General features: G+C 37.5%; 1 protein-coding gene across 15 annotated transcripts in view; it reads left to right on the forward strand.

Moving 5' to 3' along the window:
* LOC121369350 (RIMS-binding protein 2-like) overlaps positions 1-14,576 on the forward strand; it is a 228,093-nt gene that overhangs the window by 31,883 nt on the left and 181,634 nt on the right. For all 15 annotated transcript variants that reach the window (XM_041494356.1, XM_041494355.1, XM_041494365.1 and 12 more), the window contains exons 2-5: positions 2,287-2,406; positions 4,359-4,490; positions 6,815-7,000; positions 8,435-8,542. In XM_041494356.1, coding sequence (XP_041350290.1) covers positions 2,287-2,406; positions 4,359-4,490; positions 6,815-7,000; positions 8,435-8,542 — 546 coding nt within the window. The remainder of the gene's footprint in view (positions 1-2,286; positions 2,407-4,358; positions 4,491-6,814; positions 7,001-8,434; positions 8,543-14,576) is intronic.

The raw sequence follows: 14,576 nt of genomic DNA on the forward strand, positions 1-14,576 counted from the left end.
TTTCTTTGGGGGATATAGTTTATTACCAGAGAGGTTTTTGGTATCATTAATATCATATATTAGGAATAAAAATTGTATTATGCAAGCCTCTGGTGAGCATAATACATTATTTTAATTCCTAATATATGATATTGATGATACTGAAACACACAAGGGTAATTATCTCTTTATTATATAATCTCTAGCTTAACACAACATGTTTTTATAAACTGTACACGCCACTTTAATTTCAGTCCGCCATTACTAAAATTCAAATGACATAAGAATATGTAGTGCAGTGTCTTTTTGAATGGAAATGACATCATTTTGAATGTCCTTACATCAAAATAACTAGTGCTTAACATTTGTTTTTGTTTTCTGAATGCTGGACAGCTTTCAGTGTAAAATTGCTATTGAAATGTTTTTATTTGATGACTATGAATGCATATGTCAATTATGGAGTGTCACCCTAATATGTTTGCTTAAATGCCAATTAACCTAGTGCTGTGACCTTGATTAATTTACACCCAATTTGCAAAGTTATCAAATTCCTAAAGTATGTGATCTGAAAAATAACACATACATTGATTGCACTGAAAATGTAAGATATTATATAACAATAACAAAACAAAAAAGTAAAATTTTCATCTTGTTTAACCATAAATGTAGAATACTGTACAGGTAGACATGTTGGTAGAACAATAAAAAGAAGTAAATGTGAGTCATTCTTGAACATTCTACATTATACAGTATGACTCATGCAAATATATATGAGCTGTCGATATTTTAGATGCATACTAGTAACTGAGCCTATAAATTGTATCTTTACAGTCATTTAATGAAATTCTTACTTTTTATAGTGTTTTAGATCTAATACATAAATAGCTAATCTGCAGTATCAACTTTTTACAAAATATTAATATTCCACCGCTAAATACACAGAATATTACACTAACAACTCTACCTAATGCTATGACTGACACATATACATGAATGCATCAATATGTCAATGTCACTGACGGGTGTTTTTCAATATCATTATCCCGCCCACATACAAATTAAGGTTCAAGTAGGCTATTTTTTGTTTTTCCTTTTTGCTTATTTCCAATGATGATTTAAGCATGGCTATCCTGGGCACACACCTCCAGGAGTGTGAGATATTGTTAGTTGTCAGTGAGAGAGAAGTTGGTGTGGTAGCTTTACACCTCCCCATGGAGCTATTAAAACTCTCTCGTTTGGAGCTGGTACGCATATTGGAAATTAAACACAGAATCTGTTACTGATTAAAATGAAGGAAGGAAGGAAGGAATGTTTTATTTATCGATGCATTTTAATTATGGATATAAGTTGCATCGGACATATGTTTAAGAACCACACAGATAATAAGAGAGGAAACCCAGTGCTTTTATGCAAATGGGCAACTCTTTTCGATTAAAACAATTACTTAACAACACTGCCACCAATGAAACCAATATCGTAGAACTATAAGTGCATGTAATAAATTTCATATTTAAACTATTATTGCATCCAATTATTTAAATTTAAAGTTTGTTTTGTCTAAAGACACCACTAGAGCCCAATGGATTTTACAAGTAAAAAAGTAAATATTCATGTACATATACATGTATTATGTGAAGTTAAATGAAATTTGAAGTACTATACAAACATTTTCACAAGCAGAATCACAATTTATATACAGATACTTACATGTATTTATTAAATAAATAAATATATAATTTAATTGTTACAATGTTACAATGGTCTCTTTAAAGGTTTCCTATTTTAACTTGTAGCTGATAAAGGAAACTCATACCTGTATCATGATGTTTTACTTTTAACTTGGTAGTTTGTATTAGAATATTTTTATTGGTGTACAGCTTCAGACTGGTATGTACAAACCTACATGCGATTTATCTGATTTTACAATCATATTAAGATATAAATATCTGACAATGCTATCAGACTTAGTAGACAACTCATAACGCACTGTTGCATACAGGGAATGATAGTTTAATATTCAATTTCCACATGTATATCTTTATTACTGTATCGATCGTATCGAAAGAATATATGCTTGTGTATTTATGAAGTAGAATCCAGTTTTAAATAAATTGAGTATAAAATATGGACCTTGTCTACACTATTTTTTCTAATAATTTTAGAATTTTACAATGATGTTGATCTTCATATAACTTAGTTTGACACCCAGTAGCTGATATGTATTGTGGTGCTAGGGTGTCATTAAATGTTTGTTTGTTTGGTCATTTGTTTGTTCGTTCATTGATTGATTGTATGTTTGTGTTGCAGTCAAAAAGAGAGGAAAGGGAAAAGGAGAGGACGCTACAGAAGAAGATAGTCGAGTTCCAGACACAGATACAGAGACTAGAACGGAGAATCAGTTTACTGCGCACAGAAAATGAATCTCTCGTAAGTTTCTAGTCCTGCTTCAGAAATCATCGGATTATCGGCCCTTCTGTTTATTAATAAAGTTACAATGTCGCCTCACCGTATTATAGCATCATCTACTAATACAAAAGACAAACACATCTACACAAACTAAGGCCTTCACGAGTCCAAAATATTAGGACTTGAGTACTCGAAGGTCAAACTTGACCCAGACCCAAGTACCCGACACTTACACTAGATGATGATGAGACTTGGTATAAAGTAAAATAAAATTATGTCTCTTAAATCAAGTGCTGAACATGGATGCCAAATCATGCCATTGTATTAAATTCCACACATTCTCATAGCCCTATAATGTAACCGGCGGCAAGCATTTGGCAGAATTAAATGAGAGTGCTATTCCTTGTATGGGTACTCGAGTCCTGTCAACGGACTCGCGTCTTACTAGACTCGGCTCTTGCCTGAGTACTCAAATACTCCTGGAGATACTAACACAAACACATCTTTAATTTTAACAAATGTGTGTTGATTATCGTCAGATGCATTCAAACAACATAAAGTCTTTCTGCATGTTTTTTAATACTCTGCATATTAACAGTATAATAGCAACTCACTTTGTAGTGTTAAAATGATGAATAATACAATTTTATTTGACCTATGGTCACAGCATATAAAAGAATTGCATGCAGTGCTAAAAGAATTAATGCAGATGATCTGTTCTGGTTGATTAAATAAGCAAGATATACCTGAGATGTAGTTTGAACTTGATTTCTGGTCCATATTGAAAATGTCCACCTTATTTGATTAGAAATGACCTGCCACAAGTTTTGTGACACTGACCTGGTCACAGCTGATCAAATACTGGTCCGTATGTTTGGTACCCAGTGTTTTCATCACCAGCTGTAAATACAGACTCACACTGAAAGAACTGCAGTATATATTGCCCATAAATGGTGCTTTTACAGCTAATTCATAAAATCGCTGGCACTAGAGAAATCGGTCTCAGAATCCATTTTTGGTATTTCTCCATTATTTCTTTGTGGACTCCAGCACGTCAAGTAATCGTATTCTGGTAGTCATATCCATCTGGTTAAGGGGAGACAATTCCTTTTATAAAGATGACCATTTCCATAAAGTAGACATAATTAGGAATTTTTTTTTAATTGATTCTGATGATACTTTTTTTTCTTCTATTTTTAAATGCATATACATGTATATGATATAGGAACTTTAGATAGGCATCTTTCCAACAAAGAATGCTTACGAGTTAGTCCAAAGCCCATACTACTCCTTGTCGATTTCTGATTAATATTGAAAATGTCTACCTTGCATGATGTGAAGATATGCCTTACATTTATTGTAGCTGCAACAGGATTGTAGTAGGTTTGACAGTGCTGGTAGTGATAGTTATGTTATTCCTTGTTAAGTGTCCAAGTAAAGACCAGGGACCAAATTCACTAAACTGTCACAACACTCCCAGGGCTTGAACTTAGTGACAGTACTGACGGCAGTTGCCATCATTGAGATATAAATTGCCATGTGTCAGGAGCATCACCCACATAATATTTATGCTTTACTCCTTTAGTCTCACTTTTATGCTTTAATTACTGCTTTTGGTAAAGTTCCTCAGTGACATCAAAATGTATACATCTGGTGTCCAGTATCTGCCAGTATTTAACATTTGTAGATTTGAAATATGCAACAAAATAACCTTTCAGTCATATTTACTTGCTGCAAAAGTCATTATAAAAAAAGCCATTTGTATCAGCTACAAATTGCCTTCTGTGGGCTGTTTAACCCATGGCAATTTAAAAAATAAATAAAAAATGCTGTGGGTGACAAATTCTTAATTTCGAGGCCTGCAGTCCATTTCAAAAAGACTTGCAAGGATGATGTGATGATGCTGAGGAGAGCTTATAGACTCTGATTGTGAACCGCGCCCCAGGCTTAACTTGTTTTGTTGTGTGTTTCAGCGCCGCCAGAAGGATGACCAGAAGCCGCTGGAGGAGAAGATCAGAGCTCTGAAGAAACGGAATGCGGAGCTCGCCGCCATCGCCAGGCGCCTCGAGGAGAAAGCCAAATCATTACAGCAGGAAAACATAAAGGTGACACATAGTTCTAACCACTGGGCTATAGTAACTAGAGTGACACATTTTCAGGATAATACAGCAGGAAAACATAAAGGTGACATTGTTCTAACCACTGGGCTGTAGTAACGATAGTGACACATAGTTCTAACCACTGGGCTGCAGTAACTAGAATGACACATAGTTCTAACCACTGGGCTGCAGTAACTAGAATGACACATAGTTCTAACCACTGGGCTGTAGTAACTAGAGTGACACATAGTTCTAACCACTGTGCTATAGTAACTAGAGTGACACATAGTTGTAACCACCGGGCTATAGTAACTAGTGACACATGGTTCTAACTATAGTGACACATAGTTCTAACCACTGGGCTATAGTAACTAGAGTGACACATAGTTGTAACCACTGGGCTATAGTAATTAGAGTGACACATAGTTCTAACTACAGAGCTGTAGTAACTAGAGTGACACATAGTTGTAACCACTGGGCTGTAGTAACTAGAGTGACACATTGTTCTAACTACTGGGCTATAGTAACTAGAGTGACACATTGTTCTAACCACTGGGCTATAGTAACTAGAGTGACACATTGTTCTAACCACTTGGCTATAGTAACTAGAGTGACACATAGTTCTAACCACTGGGCTGTAGTAACTAGATTGACACATTGTTCTAACCACTGGGCTGTAGTAACTAGAGTGACACATAGTTGTAACCACTGGGCTGTAGTAACTAGAGTGACACATAGTTCTAACCACTGGGCTATGGTAACTAGAGTGACACATAGTTCCACTGGGCTGTAGTAACTAGAGTGACACATAGTTGTAACCACTGGGCTGTAGTGACTAGAGTGACACATAGTTCTAACCACAGGGCTGTAGTAACTAGAGTGACACATAGTTCTAACCACTGGGCTGTAGTAACTAGAGTGACACATAGTTCTAACCACTGGGCTGTAGTAACTAGAATGACACATAGTTCTAACCACTGGGCTGTAGTAACTAGAGTGACTCATTTTCACAATAATACAGCAGGAAAACATAAAGGTGACACATAGTTCTAACCACTGGGATGTAGTAACTAGAGTGACACATAGTTCTAACCACTGGGATATAGTAACTAGAGTGACACATAGTTCTAACCACTGGGCTGTAGTAACTAGAGTGACACATAGTTCTAACCACTGGGCCATAGTAACTAGAGTGACACATAGTTGTAACAACTGGGCTGTAGTAACTAGAGTGACACATAGTTCTAACCACTGGGCTATAGTAACTAGAGTGACACATAGTTCTAACCACTGGGCTGTAGTAACTACAGTGATACATTTTTACAACTCTTGACAAAAAGCATAGTCTTAAATATTGGTTCCCTAAATATTGGTTCCCTACTGGACCAACCCAAAGTGACTATAGTTTTCATCTCTATCCTTCTATCTGTCTGTCTGTCTTGTCTTTTTATCCTATACATGTATACACATACAACACAGATATGATGTAGACACACATTAACAAAAGAAAATCAAATATAGAATTTAGTAGGATAAACAAATCAAGAAAGTTGGGTTTTTATTAGTGGCCACATTTTATATATTCCCCATACACACACACTTTTGCAGAGTCCTTTTGTTGGTTGAATCCATAAACCAAGAATAAAAAAAAGGTTTTGCCAAAGTTTCTTTAATAAATCTTGAATAATATTATTTAAGATATTAAATGTTTAAAGTTTAAATTATACCGCACTTTGTATATCATGTGTCAAATGTATGAGCCTGACCTGGAATTTTTAGGTTTGACTATTAAAATATAGGGACTGTTTTCAGTTAGCCTGATGCCTTGTATGCCTGTACCTTGTAGAACTGCATTAAGCTGCATTAAGCTGTGTATGTATATGTATGTGTATGTGTGTGCGTGTGCGTGTTCCTGTGTGTGTGTGTGTGTATGCGTATGTGTATGTGTGTGTGTATGTGTATGTATATGTATATGTATATGTATAGTGTATGTGTGTATGTGTGTATGTATGTGTGTGTGTGTATGTGTATGTCTGTGTGTATGTGTATGTATATGTATATGTGTATGTGTATGTGTATGTATATGTATGTATATGTATATGTATATGTATATGTATATGTATATGTATATGTATATGTATATGTATATGTATATGTATATGTATATGTATATGTATAGGGTATGTGTATGTGTGTATGTATATATATGTGTGTGTGTGTGTGTATATATATATATATATATATATATATATATATATATATATATATATATATAGTATAAGACTACACATTGTACTCGTGTTATAGTGTATAACTGTTAATATATTCAGAAAAGTAAGGAGGATGGTGGCCAGGAGACGGATCACCTCAAGCGACTGTTTGCGCGACAGAGAGCCAGGGACCTTGCTGAACACGCCAAGAACATGTTGGTCAAAGACCGAGAGATTGAAGACCTTCGCAAGAAGTGTCAGGAGCTCGCCAATCAGCTCAGCAATGGAGAGTTCTATGCCCCTGAGGTAAGAGTTGTCTCCACTTGAGTAATGTGAGTTGGAATAAGATGATGCAATTATTTTTAATGAGACTTAATGTTTTCCCCGCAGTTGTTATGACATTTTACCTACATATACATGAGTTGGTTAGAAAACAATACTGTGTATAACAATACAAGTAGCTTTTAGTGTTCAGAAATAGCAATTTTAATTAGTCTTTGAAACCCAAACATTCCATAAGTGTGTGTAATGGTGCAGCATGTTTTAATATGTGTTGATTTCAAACTGTATCAGAGTCACATTATTGAAAATAATTTTGTATATTTGTATACATTATATACATGCGCCCGTGACCATGACCATGTGTTGTTTTGTCTGTGGAAAAGTGCATATAAAACAACCCTTGCAGCTAATGAAATGTTTTAGAAGGTTTCCTCTGAAGACTGGATGTTGGAATTACAAAATGTTTGACATCCAATAGTTAGTGATTAATAAATCAATGGACTCTTGTAGTGTTGTTAAACAAAACACATTTTAACTTTAATGCCAAATATTGAACTGTAAATATATGAGTAGAAGGAAGAACTTGTCATGTTCTCTGATCTCTGTCTGTTGTTTCATAATGTACAGGTGTATAGGAAAAGGAAGAACTTGTGTCATGTTCTCTGTCTGTTGTTTCAGAATGTCCAGGTGTATAGGAGAAGGAAGAACTTGTGTCATGTTCTCTGTCTGTTGTTTCAGAATGTCCAGGTGTATGAGGAGAAGGAAGAACTTGTGTCATGATCTCTGTTGTTTCAGAATGTCCAGGTGTATGAGGAGAAGGAAGAACTTGTGTCATGTTCTCTGTCTGTTGTTTCAGAATGTCCAGGTGTATGAGGAGAAGGAAGAACTTGTGTCATGTTCTCTGTCTGTTGTTTCAGAATGTCCAGGTGTATGAGGAGAAGGAAGAACTTGTGTCATGATCTCTGTTGTTTCAGAATGTCCAGGTGTATGAGGAGAAGGAAGAACTTGTGTCATGTTCTCTGTCTGTTGTTTCAGAATGTCCAGGTGTATGAGGAGAAGGAAGAACTTGTGTCATGTTCTCTGTCTGTTGTTTCAGAATGTCCAGGTGTATGAGGAGAAGGAAGAACTTGTGTCATGTTCTCTGTCTGTTGTTTCAGAATGTCCAGGTGTATGAGGAGAAGGAAGAACTTGTGTCATGTTCTCTGTCTGTTGTTTCAGAATGTCCAGGTGTATGAGGAGAAGGAAGAACTTGTGTCATGATCTCTGTTGTTTCAGAATGTCCAGGTGTATGAGGAGAAGGAAGAACTTGTGTCATGTTCTCTGTCTGTTGTTTCAGAATGTCCAGGTGTATGAGGAGAAGGAAGAACTTGTGTCATGTTCTCTGTCTGTTGTTTCAGAATGTCCAGGTGTATGAGGAGAAGGAAGAACTTGTGTCATGATCTCTGTCTGTTGTTTCAGAATGTCCAGGTGTATGAGGAGAAGGAAGAACTTGTGTCAATCATCAAGCAGGCGGCCAAAGAGAGACTTCAGCTTGAGAGACAGGTGACCAAGTGTAAACCAGGGGAGGTAAGTCAGACTTGTTCTTTCATCCACTTCTCTAATGTCGTGTGGTGTTCAGCTTTAATAAGAGAACTAGTAATATTTTAACCCTAATGTAACAGGATGGCTTGCAGCTTCACATTAGTTTAATTACACTGTAGACATGATGGTGTGCTGGATGCCTCTGGGTGCCGCTGGATGCTGCTGGATGCCACTGTGTCACTGGGTGCCACTGGGTGCCACTAGTAGTTTGATGTCACAAATAGGCTCATTTCATGACATCATTCCAGCACAAACATGAAAAAGTTAACAATTAAGAAATGTATGCACCATGTGAGATAATAATCCGACAATGGCTCAGTGACTCAAATCAGGGGAGATAAGGCAGAGTTCTTGTTGCCTCCATTTCTCTAGTATTTGTGGGAACGAAAGTTCAGTTTTAACATAAGAAGAGAGAAATAGTAAATTAAATAATATTTTTAAATGTGTGATGGTATGAATGTAAGGGAACATTTTGTTCAGTATCGTCGCCATTTGCTAAATATGTCTCAGAGATCACTACACAATTTTGAAACATTAAACAGCAGTTGCTAATAAATTTTCAGTTTACTAGAAATATCACTAATGTAGATTTTAAATCAAAATTTAGTGGAATATACACAACTCATATGAAAATTGGATGATTGCTTTGAAGAGTCAGGGAGATAAGTAATTCTGTACTGTTTAACCATGGAAATTAGTTTGTCACCTTTACTAAACTGATTGAAAAGTGAGTGCTAATATCTCTAAATTATATTACCTCCCTTGATATTCATCGCCCCACTGTGTCAGAGATGGTAAATATGACATCTTGATCCTTCAACCTGTCATCACATCACTGCGGCTGGCACTGGTGTCATTTGGCAGGGCCACCAGATGAGCAATCTGAACATTGCCATCTCGAGTGTCGGAGTTACTAGATATCGTTGAAGTGTTGTGTGCTATTTGTGTGCTGATTACTTGCTATGAGCCAAGTCCATGTTCGCTGCCAGTAGTTCTACTGTCTGCTTGTGACAAGTGCCAGGAAACCTGCTTCCAACTAACTGGTTCCAGCCAGTGCACCACGACTGGTATATCAAAGGCCATGATATGTACTACCCTGTCTGTGGGATAGTGCATATAAAAGATCCCTTGCTGCTAATCGAAAAGAGTAGCCCATGAAGTGGTGACTGCGGGTTTCCTCTCTTAATATCTGTGTGGTCCTTAACCATATCTCTGATGCCATATAACCATAAATAAAATGTGTTGAGTGTATCGTTAAATAAAAGATTTCTTTCTTTCTTTCTTTTCCATCTAACTGTTATCCTGCCCTCTCTTTACTGTTTAAGATTTAAGATTGTGCAACATGAATACATCATGTGTAATTTGTGAATTAGCAGTTAACTCGGATGTAACTTCATCGTTTCAGATTGTGCAACATGAATACATCATGTGTTAATTTGTGAATTAGCAGTCAACTCGGATGTAACTTCATCGTTTCAGATTGTGCAACATGAATACATCATGTGTTAATTTGTGAATTAGCAGTTAACTCTGATGTAACTTCATGGTTTCAGATTTGTTGTTTGTTTATAATGTGTGGGGAAAAGTGGTTAAACTGAAATAATCATTAAATGTATTGAAACTTGTGTTTTACCAATGTGAAAATATGACTTGACAGACATGGATGTGTGTCATACAGAGTAAACCATGTGTGTTGATTCAATCCAGTTTGGTCCACAGAGCTTTACTTAGTTAAAACTCTGTTAAACAGCTCCCAGTAAAAGGAATGTTTGTCAAACACCATTTCAGCCCATTTGGACCATGGTTCTTTGGTGTGTAACATGGCTATTTCTACATTACAACATCCCAGCACATTTGGACCATGGCTCTTTGGTATATAACATGACTATTTCTACATTACAACACCCCAGCACATTTGGACCATGGCTGTTTGGTGCTTAACATGACTATTTCTACATTACAACACCCCAGCACATTTGGACCATGGCTGTTTGGTGTGAAACATGGCTATTTCTACATTACAACACCCCAGCACATTTGGACCATGGCTCTTTGGTATATAAAATGACTATTTCTACATTATAACACCCCAGCACATTTGGACCATGGCTGTTTGGTGTGTAACATGACTATTTCTACATTATAACATCCCAGCACATTTGGACCATGGCTGTTTGGTGTGTAACATGACTATTTCTACATTATAACATCCCAGCACATTTGGACCATGGTTCTTTGGTGTGTAACATGGCTATTTCTACATTACAACACCCCAGCACATTTGGACCATGGCTGTTTGGTGTGTAACATGGGTATTTCTACATTACAACATCCCAGCACATTTGGACTGCTTGGTGTGTAACATGGCTATTTCTACATTACAACACCCCAGCACATTTGGACTGTTTGGTGTGTAACATGACTATTTCTACATTATAACATCCCAGCACATTTGGACCATGGCTGTTTGGTGTGTAACATGACTATTTCTACATTACAACACCCCAGCACATTTGGACCATGGCTGTTTGGTGTGTAACATGGGTATTTCTACATTACAACATCCCAGCACATTTGGACTGTTTGGTGTGTAACATGGCTATTTCTACATTGCAACACCCCAGCACATTTGGACCATGGCTGTTTGGTGTGTAACATGGCTATTTCTACATTATAACATCCCAGCACATTTGGACTGTTTGGTGTGTAACATGGCTATTTCTACATTACAACACCCCAGCACATTTGGACTGTTTGGTGTGTAACATGGCTATATCTATATTATAACACCCCAGTACATTTGGACCATGGCTGTTTGGTGTGTAACATGGCTATTTCTACATTATAACATCCCAGCACATTTGGACCATGGCTGTTTGGTGTGTAATATGGCTATTTCTACATTATAACATCCCAGCACATTTGGACCATGGCTGTTTCGTGTGTAACATGGCTATTTCTACATTATAACATCCCAGCACATTTGGACCATGGCTGTTTGGTGTGTAACATGGCTATTTCTACATTATAACATCCCAGCACATTTGGACCATGGCTGTTTGGTGTGTAACATGGCTATTTCTACATTACAACATCCCAGCACATTTGGACCATGGCTGTTTGGTGTGTAACATGGCTATTTCTACATTATAACATCCCAGCACATTTGGACCATGTCTCTTTGGTGTGTAATATGACTATTTCTACATTATAACATCCCAGCACATTTGGACCATGGCTGTTTGGTGTGTAACATGACTATTTCTACATTACAACACCCCAGCACATTTGGACCATGGCTGTTTGGTGTGTAACATGGGTATTTCTACATTACAACATCCCAGCACATTTGGACTGTTTGGTGTGTAACATGGCTATTTCTACATTACAACACCCCAGCACATTTGGACCATGGCTGTTTGGTGTGTAACATGGCTATTTCTACATTATAACATCCCAGCGCATTTGGACCATGGCTGTTTGGTGTGTAACATGGCTATTTCTATATTATAACACCCCAGCACATTTGGACCATGGCTGTTTGGTGTGTAACATGGCTATTTCTACATTATAACATCCCAGCACATTTGGACTGTTTGGTGTGTAACATGGCTATTTCTACATTACAACACCCCAGCACATTTGGACTGTTTGGTGTGTAACATGGCTATATCTATAACACCCTAGCACATTTGGACCATGGCTGTTTGGTGTGTAACATGGCTATTTCTATATTATAACATCCCAGCACATTTGGACCATGGCTGTTTGGTGTGTAATATGGCTATTTCTATATTATAACATCCCAGCACATTTGGACCATGGCTGTTTGGTGTGTAGCATGGCTATTTCTACATTATAACATCCCAGCACATTTGGACCATGTCTCTTTGGTGTGTAACATGGCTATTTCTATATTAAAACATCCCAGCACATTTGGACCGTGGCTGTTTGGTGTGTAACATGGCTATTTCTACATTACAACACCCCAGCACATTTGGACCGTGGCTGTTTGGTGTGTAACATGGCTATTTCTACATTACAACACCCCAGCACATTTGGACTGTGGCTGTTTGGTGTGTAACATGGCTATTTTTACATTATAACATCCCAGGACATTTGGACCATGGCTGTTTGATGTGTAACATGACTATATCTACATTATAACATCCCAGCACATGTGGACCATGGCTGTTTGGTGTGTAACATGGCTATTTCTACATTATAACATCCCAGCACATTTGGACCATGGCTCTTTGGTGTGTAACATGGCTATTTCTACATTATAACATCCCAGCACATTTGGACCATGACTGTTTGGTGTGTAACATGGCTATTTCTACATTACAACACCCCAGCACATTTGGACTGTGGCTGTTTAGTGTGTAACATGGGTATTTCTACATTATAACATCCCAGCACATTTGGACCATAGCTGTTTTGTGTGTAACATGGCTATTTCTACATTATAACATCCCAGCACATTTGGACCATGGCTGTTTGGTGTGTAACATGGCTATTTCTACATTATAACATCCCAGCACATTTGGACCATGACTGTTTTGTTTGTAACATGGCTATTTCTACATTATAACATCCCAGCACATTTGGACTGTTTGGTGTGTAACATGGCTATTTCTACATTATAACACCCCAGCGCATTTGGACCATGGCTGTTTGGTGTGTAACATGACTATTTCTACATTATAACACCCCAGCACATGTGGACCATGGCTGTTTGGTGTGTAACATGGCTATTTCTACATTACAACACCCCAGTACATTTGGACCATGGCTGTTTGGTGTGTAACATGACTATTTCTATATTACAACACCCCAGTACATTTGGACCATGGCTGTTTGGTGTGTAACATGGCTATTTCTACATTATAACATCCCAGTACATTTGGACCATGGCTGTTTGGTGTGTAACATGGCTATTTCTACATTATAACACCCCAGCACATTTGGACCATGGCTGTTTGGTGTGAAACATGGCTATTTCTACATTACAACACCCCAGCACATTTGGACCATGGCTCTTTGGTATATAAAATGACTATTTCTACATTATAACACCCCAGCACATTTGGACCATGGCTGTTTGGTGTGTAACATGACTATTTCTACATTATAACATCCCAGCACATTTGGACCATGGCTGTTTGGTGTGTAACATGACTATTTCTACATTATAACATCCCAGCACATTTGGACCATGGTTCTTTGGTGTGTAACATGGCTATTTCTACATTACAACACCCCAGCACATTTGGACCATGGCTGTTTGGTGTGTAACATGGGTATTTCTACATTACAACATCCCAGCACATTTGGACTGCTTGGTGTGTAACATGGCTATTTCTACATTACAACACCCCAGCACATTTGGACTGTTTGGTGTGTAACATGACTATTTCTACATTATAACATCCCAGCACATTTGGACCATGGCTGTTTGGTGTGTAACATGACTATTTCTACATTACAACACCCCAGCACATTTGGACCATGGCTGTTTGGTGTGTAACATGGGTATTTCTACATTACAACATCCCAGCACATTTGGACTGTTTGGTGTGTAACATGGCTATTTCTACATTGCAACACCCCAGCACATTTGGACCATGGCTGTTTGGTGTGTAACATGGCTATTTCTACATTATAACATCCCAGCACATTTGGACTGTTTGGTGTGTAACATGGCTATTTCTACATTACAACACCCCAGCACATTTGGACTGTTTGGTGTGTAACATGGCTATATCTATATTATAACACCCCAGTACATTTGGACCATGGCTGTTTGGTGTGTAACATGGCTATTTCTACATTATAACATCCCAGCACATTTGGACCATGGCTGTTTGGTGTGTAATATGGCTATTTCTACATTATAACATCCCAGCACATTTGGACCATGGCTGTTTCGTGTGTAACATGGCTATTTCTACATTATAACATCCCAGCACATTTGGACCATGGCTGTTTGGTGTGTAACATGGCTATTTCTACATTA

Source organism: Gigantopelta aegis, chromosome 3 (assembly GCF_016097555.1).
Source record: "Gigantopelta aegis isolate Gae_Host chromosome 3, Gae_host_genome, whole genome shotgun sequence".
Taxonomy (NCBI): Eukaryota; Metazoa; Mollusca; class Gastropoda; order Neomphalida; family Peltospiridae; genus Gigantopelta; species Gigantopelta aegis.